A 14,746-nucleotide genomic window follows, 5' to 3' on the forward strand; every position below is an offset into this window, starting at 1 on the left:
GGGCATTCCCCTTTAAACAGCCATTAAAAGAATGACAGCCATAGGATGTGACAAAAACTGGTTAGAACCAACTACCAACTAGATCCAAGATGGCAAAAGCTTCAACTTCCAATGGGCCTTGAGCCTCCATATATGCTTGTTGTAATATATTAGCATATGCAAAATGACACCCACCAGTGCGATGACAGTTCTAGGGCCAACCACTGAAAGGCCAAAAAGTGGGCAGTGGCCCAATTCCTGGACATCGCCGCCTCTTCCCCGTAATAGTTGGGATAATCCTCCCACTCATTAGCCTGTGAAATTACCCAGCCTGCGAAAACTAACCATTCCATATTTCAGGGCCTCACAGCTTTTCAAATGGACTGTATTCTGTCTATGGAATGTGCATCTCTAAATTCATTTGTTACCTATAAATAAACAAGCAAGCCAACAAACAAATGAGGGAGGGTGGGAGAAAGGATTATGTGAGCCATTCACTTAAATTTAATTAGGTTTGCATGGTAGGTATTATCCCTTCATTACAAATTGGAATGTAGCCTGAAAGATCAAGTAGCTTGCCGAAGGGCACCAACTAATGACAGAGCCAGGCATGGAGAACTAGGTATTTTGACTCCCAAGTTTAATTTTCTTTCTTTGACTCCTCAGAGCGGCTGTTCTGTTTGAGATTTGTCTAGTCATTTGAATCCGCACAGGGCTGCTTTAGAATAGTAAGAAGAGATGTTGATTGAAAATCAGAGTGAAAAGTCATTGAATTAGAAAAATCCTTGCTTTATTTTTCTTGGCCATTATTGCCACCTGAAAACATATTTATGCTTGTTTACTGACTCTTCCGTATAGGCAACTAGTAAATATTTTCTGATTGATGAATGGATGGATGAAGGCCATCCATAGATGGTTTAACTACCACTGATCTGTATGATACATTAATGCCCTAAATTTTAGTTCTTCATCTTTAAAATGAAAGCGACATGTAATACATACCTCGTTGGATGGTTGTAAAGATCAAATGAGAATAACACATAGAAGGGCCAACCTGCTGTCAGGTAGGCCCCCAGGAAATGTCAGCTGATGGAGAATTTCTGTTACTAGAGGTCTTTTAATAGAGAACAGGTATGCTTTTGCCCATGGGTAAATCCTTCATCTCACTAAAACTCCTGGGGTTGAATCAGGTCATTTCCCAAGGCCCTTTCTAGTTCTGTGATTCTGAGATCTGACTCCTTCTTCAGAGGTGTTTCTACTGTCAGGGATATAAGAAATGGCTTCAGTGCCCCCCTAAAGGCTTGCTTTGCAGGCAAAAAGCAGTTTGTCCAGACACACTTCTGCTGCTTTTTTAAGTTTCATTTTGACCATGGTTAATGACAGTGACTAACCCAACAAGAAAAGGCTGCTGACAGGTTTTCGGCAAAGGACGCAGCTAAATAGCTACGAACAGATTAAAAATCATTCTCACCACCCAGAGAGCCTGTGCGTAAAAACAAACACAACTCAGCAATGATAATCAGAGACCTGGGAATGGTTCTACAGTTTCATGGACCAATAAAGCAGCGTCAGGCCCTCTGCCCTCTCCCAGAAGCCTGTCTGCATGATGGACATGAAAGGGCTGGCAATGGCCAAAAGCGAAGGGTCACAAAGTGATCATTCTGCGAAGGATTCCACTGATCCACATTTCCATCGAAAGTCTCATTCCCAAGGTGACAAGTGGGAGTGTTACCCATTTTGGGAGAAGACAATAACTTTGGGAGCTTTGAAGAAAACCTTTGTCTAGACAAACAGCTTGGAAAGCTTTTGAAATGCACCATCTGAAACCGTGGCTGACTTGGTTATAGCTAGGTAACGCTGACTCATCCTATGAAATACCTTCCCAGACCTGGTGGGACTTTGGTCTCAAATTCAGTTAAGGTTTATAGCACCTGGAGTCAGGAGGATGAATGTTAAGTTCAAGTGTCCTGAGTTGAAGGTATGTTGTTTGGTTGCTAAGTCACGCCTGACTCTTTCGCAACCCCGTGGACTGTAGCTCACCAGGCTCTTCTGTCCATGGTATTTCTCAGGCAAGAATACTGGAGTGGGTTGCCATTTCCTTCTCGAGAAGATCTTCCTGACCCAAGGATAGAACCTGAATCTCCTGCATTCTCCTGCATTGCAGGTGGATTCTTTTTTTTTTACCACTGAGACACCAGGGAAGCCCTTTGAAGTTATGTTACCCACAGATCAGAAATGGCTAGGCCAAAGAAGCAGACGACATCTCTCCAGATCTAAACAGGCAAAGGGCATCTCAATTCTACTCCCCTCCACACCCTGTTCCTTTTTCCTAAGTTATTTTTTCTTCCCGTCTCCAGATGTCGCTACAAAAGTAAGAAAATATGACTGTTTTTTTCTTTCTCACCAACCCTTGATACATTGTATCTCCTTTATACCAGTTCTGTAAAAGTTAGTCTCTCAGAATTTTTTTTTAGCCCTAGAAGCTACAGAGAAAAAATTAATTATTGAGCATCTGTTATTTCCTGCCTGACTCAGGCAAGGTGTGTTGTGTATATTACCATTATCTCATATAATAAACACCGGTGAACTTTCATAGTTAATTATAATCACAAAATTATAAAATATTAAATACAAATATCATTTAAGTTTCTGTATCATCACAGGAGTTTGTGCAACTTTTTAACGAAGTCATTAAAAACTGAATTCCATGCTTTTGAAGCCAGACATTTTTACAGGACAGTATTAAACTCTACAGTCATACTTTTCACACAGCCCTTTTCTCATTGTCATCGCTGTTCCTACAAGTGGCAGGCATTTGCAGACATCTGCTTCATCTTCTTCAATGATTTAAAACACCCACCTTAGTCTCAACTGGTTACCTTCTAATCTGGTGCCCTCCCAGATCTTTAATATTGCCAGTTTCTAGGACCTTCACCTCCACCTGACTTCAGACTCCTTGAAAAACGTTGTCATCCTTGGGCTTCTGTGTTGACTTGAACTGTTTGTAAGACCTCAAGCTCAGAACTCTTTGATGTGCCATGTTCTCCTCCAGCTGGTCCCCTTTATATCAGCCCAGCTCTCCGACTCTGTTCACTGTGATGCATCTTGAAAGGGCAGTCTTTAGCCTTCCCTCTGTTTTCTCACCCCACTCCTTTCACAAAGGTGATCTTTTAATGGCTAAATCTAATGGGTCCCTCTCACATTTAAATCCCCTGACAGCTCTGACTCATATGATGCTGTCCACTCCCTTCTCCTTGCAAAATGACATCTGCATTTGATTGCCATGGTCTCACACAGCCTGTTTCTCCTTCCAGCTCCTTGGTCCTCTTCAAAGGCATTTTTCTTGTGCCACTCCTTCACAGCAGGCCTTCTTTCCCTGGGAAATCTCATCTACTTCTTGTTCAGTCACCAAGTCTATATGCCTGTGCCTCTCAGCCTACAGCTGTCCTTGATTTCCCTCCTGACTGCACTGTCAGCATTGTCAACTGTGGACGGGAGTAACCTATTACTATAAACCCAGCGTCTCCCAAAACAAGACGTGTCTCTTTTCAACCTGCTTTCTCTTTTGTGTTTTTGACTTCAGTTGTTGAGAACTCACTAGATGCATCTCTTAACTTCTTCCTCGTCCTCATCCACCACCCCATCCTCTATGAGTAGCCAAGACCCATCAATGCTACTCCCACTTTATCTCCCAATCCATCCCTTCCCATTCTCACCGCCTCTTTGTTTAAGGCCTTTGTCTAAGCCCTCACTTCCTCTTTCTTCATGATTGCAATACCCCGTTGGTCTGCCGCTTACTACCACCAGAGTGATCCTCAGCCACAGCACTGAACAGTTTACCCTCTCTCCAAGCCCCCCCCCCCAATTTTTTTTTTTTTAATAGTTTGCCACTGTCTACAAAATAAACTTCAAGTTATTTTCACCTGGCTTTCAGTGCCTCCCAGAACCTTTCCTCAACCATCATTTCTAATCTCCTGTTACTCAGGTTCTGTTCTCTAAATACAGTTCCTTGCTTTTAGGGAGAAATCCAGTGTATTCCATATGCCTAAGGCTATATCCCCCCATGCCTTTCCTCCTAGTCCTCTGCTCATTTGAAGATAAAATAAATGCCTCTTTTCTCTGTGTCATAACATTTTTCATTTTGAACACCAGTTCCAACACACACCCTTTTTCATACTGAGGTTGAAATGGGTTCATTTTTCTTCCAGATCGTAAGATTCTTCAAAGTCTACTCCACATAAGATTATGAAGCTTGCCTTTTTAAAATGAAGCATTGTGATAGCAGTTAGGATTCAGTAAAGCATAAACGGCTGCTCTGGGACTGGATCTTTCCAGTAGGAAGAGATGACACAAGCACAGAGCCACTGAGCTGTGTGGCAGGAAGTGGGCCTGTCTTACCACCATGTTTCCCCTAGTGTAGGATCTCACACAGATCAGAAGAAAGGCATCTTCCAGCTTGAAGGCCTAAAAGATCATGCAGTCCAATCTTCATGTGCTCTAGCATGGGGACGTGAGATCACTGAAGTTAGGGACTCGCCCAAGGTTACCAGATTGGTGAGAGACCAAGCCGGAGGGCAAAGTTGCCCACACCCCGCGACAGCCCCTCTGCCTTTGCACCCTCAGGGTGGGGGTAAGTTGTCACAGTTGTTAATCAGTGTTATGAATATTCCAGAAGCAATACAGTATAATTAATTACTATATTTGGGCTGAGTATCCAAAGAAACAAGATCTTGAATGACATTAATGTTTCTCCTTTCATGAAGGCATCATTTCCCTAAAACTCCCATTCACTCCATTGCGTTTATGTCACTTGGTAATTTTGTCCTTTTTGAGTCTTTTTTTTTTTTTTCAGTTTTGCCACACAGCTTGCAGGATCCTAATTCCCTGATTAGGGAAAGGACCTGGATCCTCTGAGCAGTGAAAGCTCAGAGTCCTAACCACTGGCCCACTGGGGAATTCCTGAAAATCAAATTGTTCCATGGTTAGTTAGATGTTCAATCATAGAAGGGGAAGATTGAACATTTTAAGAGGTCTTATTCTTGGATTGGCATGCCTCCCTATGCCATTAGGAAAGTTGCAGAAAAACTGCCTGATTTTTTTTCCCCCTTTAAAAAAAGTTACATGATTGACATGGGATTTTATTATTATTCCAAAAGGTTTCTCAAAATCATTGCTTTATTCTCAATAGGACTGAAAACAAAAGTCTCACCAGATGTCTCTCAAGGCATTTTATCCAGAAAGAAAGTTCTGTTTTAAAACTGCTTTGTCCTCTCCCCCCACCCCTTTTTTTTAAAAAAAAAAAAAATTTGTTTGGCCACACCAGGTCTTAGCTGCAGCACTCGGGATCTTTAGTTGTGGCATGTGGGACCTACTTCCCTGACCAGGGATTGAACCTGCATTGGGAGCTTGAAGTCTTAGCCATTGGACCGCTAGAGAAGCCCCTGTTATCTTTGTAAACCACTCATGTCCGCCAAGTATAGTATATTTATTCACACATTTCATAACACATATTTTGAAGAAGTAAATGAAAAAAAAATATTTCTTTTTTCCTGTATTGAAAGCAACCACATAACCTGTACAGATTAAGAAAGTATACTTTATTATTATTACTACTATAGAAAAGAGAATGTCAACATGCCTGCCCATTAGCTGGAGCAGAAAAAAGGAATGAACAGTGTTATCACCTATAGAAGACTCCTGAGAAGAGTCTCTCAAGGTTCTCCAATGAACAGCGTGGTTAGTTCGCCCCTCCTCCAACTCAGCCAGGAAGGTATAATAACATGAGTGTTTTCTCTTTTTCTTAATTAGAAAATATATCTCATCTATACGTACTTGCTTCACTGAAACCCCCACTGGAGTAAGAATGGCTTGGAGAACAAAATGGATACATTACAGGAGTTTGTGAGAATGTAACTAAGTAATGGGTAGGAAAATAGCTGTTTCTTGCTCATTCAAACCACAAATTGCCACTTGCTTCTTAAGAAAAAGTAAAGCTTGGTGGTAAATCATGGTACAGCATTTATCTGAGCAGCCAGAAACAATAGAATCCCATAATTCATCATGATAAATATCAATAATACATTTTAACATGGATTCAGCATTTAACCAGTCATGTCTCCTAGGACCTTACAATAGAAGATAGAATGCTAATGAAGAGTGGTTTACTCTACCCTGCTTCTGAAACACTGAGGAAATCACACTCCATCTAGAGATCATTTTTTAACCAGGCCTACTTTCCATAGAGCTAATAAATAACACTACTAACTTAATCATTGGATTGTAGCTTGCAGATTACCAAGGTCTTTAATTTACGCTTCTGTGAAATAGTAGGACAAGGACAAGGAAGCTGAGTTGCAGGGAGTTTAAGGAGCATTTGCTCAGTCACCCAGCTGGCAAATGACAGGGCAGGGGAGAGAAGTCAGAGAGAAGCAAGCCTGGGCTTTGGGGTTAGGCCGACTTTGGACTAGATCTCAGCTCAGCTAATTCTTGAAACACTAACCTGGGCAAGGCATGTAATCTCTCCCAGTCTTTTTTTTTTTTTTTTTTTAACTCCAAATACATATAATACCCACCTCACAGATTTATGAGAATAAATTGGGCAAAATCTGAAAAGCAGCACAATTTCTGAAAAGATGTTCATTGCTTATTAGCATCCCTTGGTTCACATATCTGAAGAAAGGGGGTAATAAAACCTACCTCAGTGTAGAACTTCAGTGAATACCTGGAAAAGGCTCACCCTTGTTAGTTTTCTCTTTTCATCCTTATCCTGGTTCCTCCACCTCCCCACCCCCTTATTAGCAAAGCTGTCTCTGTGGAAAGGGGAATGCGGCATATTAGAAAACTTGAGAGGGACTCAAACGAGAGGAAGCTTATCTTCATATGTCAACAAGCATTTGACTTACCTACTGAATTTATAATTGTTTCTCAGGAAACAAACAAACAAACAAAAGACCAGAATTAAGTATTTTTAAAAGACTGTCAAATTCTTTCAATTGCAGTTTGGTTGAAAGCCCTCAAGGTGATAGAAGTTTGAGAATGCACCAGCCTCCATCCCTCCTTCCCCTTCAATCTGGTTGAAAGGAGCAGGTCCTTTTCCCTTTTCTATTTTACAGTCACAGTGTTCCTTTAACTGAAGGTTAGGTGGAGTGAGAACAAGGGGAGATGAAAGGAAAATGGACACAACTGGAGAAATAAGTTTTCATACAAATCTGAGTTCTCTTCCAAAAAGATCATTGATACTAACATATGTTATTATTCACATGGCCACTTTTTGGTAAAACAGGATGTTTCAAATATGTAATGTTTTTTTCTAGTACCGAGGTTCAACACGCTCAGTCAACAGCCCAGGCTGGTCTGGCTGGCTCTTTCAAACGTGCTCTCCAGTGTCAGCCTAGGATCACCTTCATCCAAAGCACGGCGTCACTGCATTTCTCATCAGTTCCCAAAGGCAGGAAAACCTTTCCTCTCATCTTAGGGCTGTCATTTAGTTAGTTCTGAAAGTTCTTCTTTGGTTTTTGGTTGAATTTTGTTTCAGTATTTACATCCCTAATTTACCCACCCCTGCTGACTGTGGCAAATTACCGTTTTGAGCAGTTCAGAGTCTGGTACGTGCATAGTCGCTCAGTCAGTCGTATCCGACTCTTTGAGACCCCATGGACTGTTAATTACCTCTGCCAGGCTCCTCTGTCCATGGGATTTTTCAGGCAAGAATACTGGAGTGGGTTGCCATTTTCCTTCTCCAGGGGATCTTCCGGACCCAGGGATCAAACCGGCATCTCCGGCATTGCAGGCGCATTCTTTACCCGTTGATCCATCAGGAAGCCGTTGAATCTGGTACAGCTTTTATTTGATACAGGAAGAGTTTCATTAGCATCTTTAAGTTGCAGGCACATAACAAGGGGTGGTGGTGGAGTGTGGATGGAAACAAATAGAATGTCAAAATCTTTTTTCCCCCTAGAGCACTCATTTCTATTTCCTAAGATTTCTTTCTGGGGGGGGGGGGGGGGGGGGCGGAAGATAGCAAACGCAAACTACCTCCGGAGGGAACCTTAGAGCAGACGCCAAATGCGCGCAGAGCCGCGGGAGCGGGCTGGGCCGGGCGGGCGCTCGCTAGCTGGCCCCGTCCTCGGGCTCGCTGCTGGGCGAAGGCACCGATGAGGCCTTGGACTCGCCGTCGCTGTTGCATTCGGCCCTGCGCGAGGAGCCGGCACCGACCGCACCCTCCTGTCCTCGCGCGTGGCGCTCCAGCACCTCCTGGAGCTGCTTGATGTAGCCGATGGCGGCGCGGAGAGTCTCCACTTTGCTGAGGCGCTTGTCCGCCAGCTCGCGGGGCAGGTGGTCTCGGAGGCGCGCGTACCCCTCGTTCACGCAGCGCACCCGCTGCCGCTCGCGCTCGTTGCGCTTGCGGAGAAAGGCGGGCTCGAAGGCGCCGTCCAGCCGGAGGGGCAGGTAGGGCCGCCTCGGGGCGCCGCCGCCGCTGAGCGCCGGCTCCCAGCTCGCGGGGTCCAGACTCACGGAGACTCTGAAGGAGTCCCGCAGGGGGAGGCGGGGCAGGGACCTCGGCAAGCCCAGGGGCACCCGGCGCAGGTGATACGGCCGGGTCAGCAGTCCGGCCTGTGGACGTTTCTCCATCATTCGCCAAAGAGAAAACCAATCACCCCAGAGATGAATCTCCCAGCAGAAGATGAGACTGAAAATCTTCAAAGCGGAGATCCTGGTCCATTCAGACTGCCTGACACTGCTGGTCAGCTTTTGGAGAAGTTTCTGGGCCCGGAAGCTAGGTTTCAGAACAAGTTTTAAGAAAACGTTGTAGGATTCCCTAAGTTCATTGCACTCCTCGATCTTTTTATAATGATCCAGGAGAAGGTGATAGGCAAAGATTTAGGACCCCCCCTAATCCACACTTCAAACCCTCTCTTCCCTTCTGATCTTCTTATTTCAAAAGATAACAAAAGGGGTTCCTCTCTTCGATCTCGTGGCCTGGAAATGAGAATGCACACCAAACACTGGGTGATCTTCCAAAGCCATCAAAAGCTTTACAATTACTGTAATCCACCGCTCTGGGTCTTCATGAACACAGAAATCTTCAAGGTTTCAGAAGAGCTCCTCCCAGGAACCAACAGATCTACTGGCGGCTGAGCGAAAGTTTACCAGAGGCTTTCTCCTTGAAAATCAAAACTTGACTGCCCTTTGTGGTTTCCGGCGTCCAGGGCTAATGGAAGGAGCTTTTAGACTGTTTGCAAACTTACACTTGCTCTTTCATTTCTGGAGAGTTGGAGAGAAGACCTCATCAAAGGGAAGACTGCTCCCTTGTGGTTAAAAAATGTGTCAAGTCAGGGAGGACCTCGTGGAAAGTTTGAGGGTTTTCTTCTCCAAAACTAAACCTTTAAAAAACCCAAGTAGACATTTTTTGAAGGCAACAGAAAAGAAATACACTTTAGCAACAAATATAAGGGTCTGCATATTATTATGTTGAAGACTGGGCGGTGATGTATTTGTGCTACTTTTTAAGAGCACATCAAAAGGCTGAGCAGTAACAAATACTTTTAGCCAAAGTTATTTCTCAGTGCTTACTGTAAACACAGCTTAAACACTGCTTCCAGACCTCTTCTAATCCCACCCAGGATATAAGGACATCATCTCTCCATAGTGTAAAGAGTATATTTCTATTGTATTATTTTTGTTTAAAAAAAAAGAGAGAGATGCAATTTATTTTCACCCTTGAGGGTGAGAAAGCAACATTTGAAAGGGGGAGAGCCCCATTTCCAAGGAGAAAGGATGATGGCTTTGAAGACTGTCTTTTTAAAACATAACTAAAAAATGAATAATTAATCCACCCTGTTGGTGAAGAGCTTTGAAGATGAAAGTGTCATTAAAAATCCAACTGTACTGGTTAATGTCAAAGAATGTGTTATCACACTGAAAATCAGATTTCCTGTTCTACAAACCAGCACATTAAAGGCAGCTTCCATTTTAAAAGTCCAACTTAAAAACAAGAGACGCAACCTCCCCCTACATTTATAATCAGACTTTCTGCCTGTTCCTCAGGAGCCAAGGTGTCGCCCTAACATGCTTTTTTGACAAGTACTATGCTTCCCTGTTTACTCTAAATGATCAGCCTGAAGCAATTGGAAAAGCGCTTCCATCAAGGCAAATAAAATAGAAATAATTATTCCTTTCAGGCATAAGTTAGTCACATTTAAAAAGGAGTAGCTTCCTCTGAGACTCATACCAGCAAACAAACTAATATGTCATCTTGATTTCTCAGGAGAGGAAAGCCCTACTGGGCGAAAACCCCACCAGAGAGGCAGAAATTAGACCACAAGTTGCTTTTTGGCCATGTCCAAGCGTGACTCTTAGCCATGATTCTAAGAGTGATGGGAAATAAATGAGGCATTTCGAGCAGAGAGATGACATGGTAAAGTTTTTTTTTTTTTTTTTTTTTAAAGATCGCTGCCAAATAGAGAATAGATTGGAGGGGAACAAAAGAGAGCACACTTACAGATACCATTTTTCATCCTCAGATTGGCAAAAAATTAAAAGATTGCTAACATCCAGGACAGGCAAGGATTTGGTAAGTGGCAGAACATACATTTCTACAAGTTTTGGGGAAAGTAACTGCTAACATTAATAGTACACACCACATATTCTATGCCTCAAGATCCCTACAGTTTTATCCTGCAAAAATAAATGCACCAGTGTGGATTTACATATAATAATATTTATTGCAGCATTGTTTACAGTGATTAAAACAAGAAAACAAATGGAAATAGGCTGAATGTCCATCAGTAGAGAAAGGGCTAATACTGTTAGAACATTATGCTATTAAAAATAATGGATTAGATCTACACATAAGAAATTGCAGAAATGGCCACCATAACGTGTTAAGTGAGAAAAAAAAAAAGCAAATGGTAGAGTTAACACACAGCATGAACTTAAACTGGATGATGCATTTGTCATTATATGCGTCTGTGTGAGCACAGAGGAAAAAGTTAGAAAAACACATACTAAACTTTTATCATTGGCTGCCTAAATTGTATTGGGGATGGGGGGGCGGTGGTTCATTTTACTTTATGGATCTTTCTACTATTTAAATTATTACAGAAAACAAATATTACTTTTGCTTTTCTCTGATCTAGTGAAGTTTAAAATACTAAAATAAAATATATAAAAAACTCAAATGATAGTCTGGTTTGACGCAAATCAACAGATTTATCACATAATTTAAAGTGCTTGAGCCAGGTTTTCCGGCTTCTTAAAAATTTTCTCTCTGAGAAATAAGTATCTACAGGATTTTTTCCCCCACTACTAATTTGTTGTTATTTAGTGTCGGACTTTTGTGACCCCAATGGACTGTAGCCTGATAGGCACATTTGTTCATGGGGTTTCCCGGGCAAGAATACTAGAGTGGGTTGCAGTTTCCTTCTCCAGGGGATCTGCCCAACCCAGGGATTGAACCCTTGTCTCCTGCATTGCAGGCAGTTCCTTATACTGAGTCACCGGGAAAGCTCTTTCCACAACTACTATCACAATCAAAAATAGTCACATCCTGATCCCATAGTGGTGTTTTCATAGGGTGTAGTAATATTATGATTACTACATGGTCTACATGGTAGACAAAGAATGCTGCACTCTTTCTTACACTTTTTCAAGGTGCAACTGCTTTGGAAATAAGTGGCTTTTCCAATGAAAGCAGCACTGTTTTACTCGCATGATGTGAGTATGTATATGTGTGTGTGGTGGGAGTAGGGTGTCTTGGTCCGGGGGAGGAACTGCCTTCTTTTTTACATAAGAGATCAAAAGAATAGCTTCCGACTTCCAGTCACTCCCCAGTCAGTTTTGATCCAGACAAATGTTCTCTCCAACTTTAAAAATGTCTTTCTTAAGACTGGCTAGATCAAGTAACAGATATGCAAAACTGCCAAGAATGCTTAGGACTAGGTTTGTGTAGTCCAATTTAGATCTGCTTGTAAAAGGGGGAATAGATTCCCCCAAAGGTCAGGGTCAGTAGATTTAAAGATATCTCTAAGGCCAAGGAAACTAACTTTCCACCCCTAAAACTCAGATGGGTCCCTTATCATCTGCTTTAAGCATGTGGGGTTAAGAGACTGGCTCTTTTTGTGAAGTATTTGATATCATATTGCAGATTTTGGTTTCCTAAACCAGTGGCTGCACACCTTCCTGGCACCATACCTGCAGTTTGCACCAGCTGCCACAGGGGGAACAGGGAAACATGTTTTATTACCTCGTGATAGAAATAAGATTTAGATTTCCCTGGTGGCTCAGTGGTAAAGAATCTGCCTGCCAATGCAGGAGATGTGGGTTCGATCCCTGGGTGGGGAATACTGCCTGGAGTAGGAAATGGCAGCCCACTCTAGTATTCTTGTCTGGGAAATCCCATGAACAAAGGTGCATTGTGGACTATGGTCCATGGGGTCACAAAAGAGTTGGACACAATGACTAAACAACAGTAAAGGATAAATTAAAACCTAGAGCCTAAATAACCTTACCTTATAGATTTATATTCAAAGATATCAACATCAACATTTTTTTGGTTAAACTCCACAGATTATTCTCCCCCAATTTCTGATTCTACTCAGTCTCAAATAGAGGTGTTTTACTGCCAAGCCTGAGCAAAGTCAGGCTCCTTCAGCACTTTTAGCCTAGGTGATCATCCACTGAAATTCATGTAGCTTCTTAAAATCTGAGGAATGGAATTAGTTCAGCCACACGCATGTTCTGCTTTTTAAGTCCATACAACACACAAAATTATCCCAGGTCTAGTCCCGTACCCACTCCATTTTGAAAACAAGCCATTCTGCAACCCTTAGAAAAGTTAAACCAAATACTTGGAACTTGTTGTTGTTCAGTTGTCCAGTCATCCCATTCTTTGTGACCCCATGGCCTGCAGCACGCCAGGCCTCCCTGTCCCTCAGCATCTCCCGGAGTTTGCTCAAGTTCACGTTCATTGCATCCATGTTCCAAACACCAGTGCTTACTTTTATACCCATGTAACGGTTTCCAAAGTTCAAAGCAGGAAATCAGTGGTATCCAGGAAAAGGCAGGCAGCCTCTCAGAATGGCCATCAAATAAACCATCCCAAGAATCAGTAGCTTAAGACAATAAACAATCATTTAATTCTTGAGCCTGAGGGGCAAAGATTTAAGCTGAATTGTAGTATACGTCTAACATGCAAACTCAGAATCAAGGGGCAGAAAAAAGCTTTTTCTCTTTTTCCTAGGATGATTGAGCTATGAAGTCTCTTTGCAAAGGGCATGGTTAGAAGAGGAGTGAAGAACTGGGGCCAGTAACATATTCCTTAGAAGATAAAATGACACAATTTAAAATTATACAGTTTTAACTAGGGACATTTCAGGGGCTCAATAACCACATGTGGCCAGTGGCTCCCATATTGGACCATCCAGCGCTAGTGTCACTGGCCTCCTTGCAGTTCCTCACACTTATCAGGGATTTTCTTGCCTCTGGGACTTTGCACTTGACGTTCCCTCTGAGTGAAACATTCTTCCAAACATGCACATGGGTCACTCCCTCATCTCTTTCGGTTCAAATGTCACCTTTTCAATGACAATTTTTCTGTCTACTGTATTTAAAGTTCCTGCTCCTATCCCTGGGCACTTTCTGGCTATATTCCTTGCCATATTTTTTGGTGTTTATTGTTATCTGGTATATTTTATATTTAAGTACTTGTTTATTGTCTGTCTTTCTTCACTATTATGTAAGCTCCATTGTTGTGGTTGATTGTTGTTTAGTTGCTCAGTCGCGTCCAATTCTGGACTGCAGTGTGCCAGGCTTCCCTGTCCTTCACCATCTTCTGGAGTTTGTTCAGACTCATGTCCACTGAGTCGGTGATGCCACCCAACCATCTCGTCCTCTGTCACCTGCTTCTCCTTCTGCCCTCAATCTCTCCCAACATCAGAATCTTTTCCAGTGAACCGGCTCTTTGCATCAGGTGGCCAAAGTATTGAAGCTTCAGCATCAGTCCTTCCGATGAATATTCAGGGTTGATTTCCTTTAGGATGGACTGGTTTGATCTCCTCGTAGTCCAGGGAACTCTCAAGAGTCTTCTCCAGCACCACAATTTGATAGCTTCAGTTCTTTTCTTCTTTATGGTCCAGCTCTCACATCCGTACAGGATTGCTGGATATTTGTTTTGCAAATATCTTCTCCCTATCTCTGGCTTGATGTATCATTTTGTCAGCAGTGTCTTTTCAAGATCAAAAGTTTTAATTTTAATGAAGTTCAATTTGTCAAATTTTTAATGGTTCTTGATTTTTGTTCCTATCAAGATTGTAAAGGTTTTCTCCTGTATTTTCTTCTGTCAGTAACATAGTTTTAGCTCTCATATTTATCTGGTCTGATGTTTATGTTGTTGTTGTTCAGTTGCCAAATTGTGTCTGACTCTTCGCTACCCCATGGACTGCAGCACACCAGTCTTCCCTGTCCTTCACCATCTCCCAGAGTTTGCCCAAACTCATGTCCATCGAGTCGGTGATGCCATCCAACCATCTTTTCCTCTGTTGCCTGCTTCTCCTTCTGCCTTCAATCTTTCCCAGCATCAGGGTCTTTTCCAATGAGTCAGCTGTTGGCATCAGATAGCCAAAGTATTGGAGCTTCAGCTTCAGTGTATGTTTACATACACTTCTGAAATAATTATTCAAAAAAAAAATAGGCAGAATGGAAAACCAGAATGAAATTATTTAGCTTTTATAGGACATCAGCATTCCCTAGGCCCCAGGTTTGATGTGAC

At 42.5% G+C, this 14,746-nt stretch overlaps 1 protein-coding gene across 1 annotated transcript; it reads right to left on the reverse strand.

Annotated features, from left to right (window-relative positions):
- Positions 1 to 3,972: 3,972 nt before the first annotated feature.
- ASCL4 (achaete-scute family bHLH transcription factor 4) lies at positions 3,973 to 11,002 on the reverse strand. The gene is made up of 2 exons (XM_061125428.1): positions 8,014 to 11,002; positions 3,973 to 7,818 (listed from the first exon to the last, which is right to left on the reverse strand). The coding sequence occupies exon 1, from the start codon at positions 8,611 to 8,613 to the stop codon at positions 8,089 to 8,091; it is 525 nt and encodes a 174-aa protein (XP_060981411.1). The 5' UTR covers positions 8,614 to 11,002; the 3' UTR covers positions 3,973 to 7,818; positions 8,014 to 8,088.
- Positions 11,003 to 14,746: the final 3,744 nt, after the last annotated feature.

Source organism: Dama dama, chromosome 22 (assembly GCF_033118175.1).
Source record: "Dama dama isolate Ldn47 chromosome 22, ASM3311817v1, whole genome shotgun sequence".
In the NCBI taxonomy this organism is placed as follows: domain Eukaryota; kingdom Metazoa; phylum Chordata; class Mammalia; order Artiodactyla; family Cervidae; genus Dama; species Dama dama.

Bases quoted from the DNA above. Each gene is read 5' to 3' on its own strand.
- ASCL4 (XM_061125428.1), bottom strand. From the start codon at position 8,613: ATGATGGAGAAACGTCCACAGGCCGGACTGCTGACCCGGCCGTATCAC.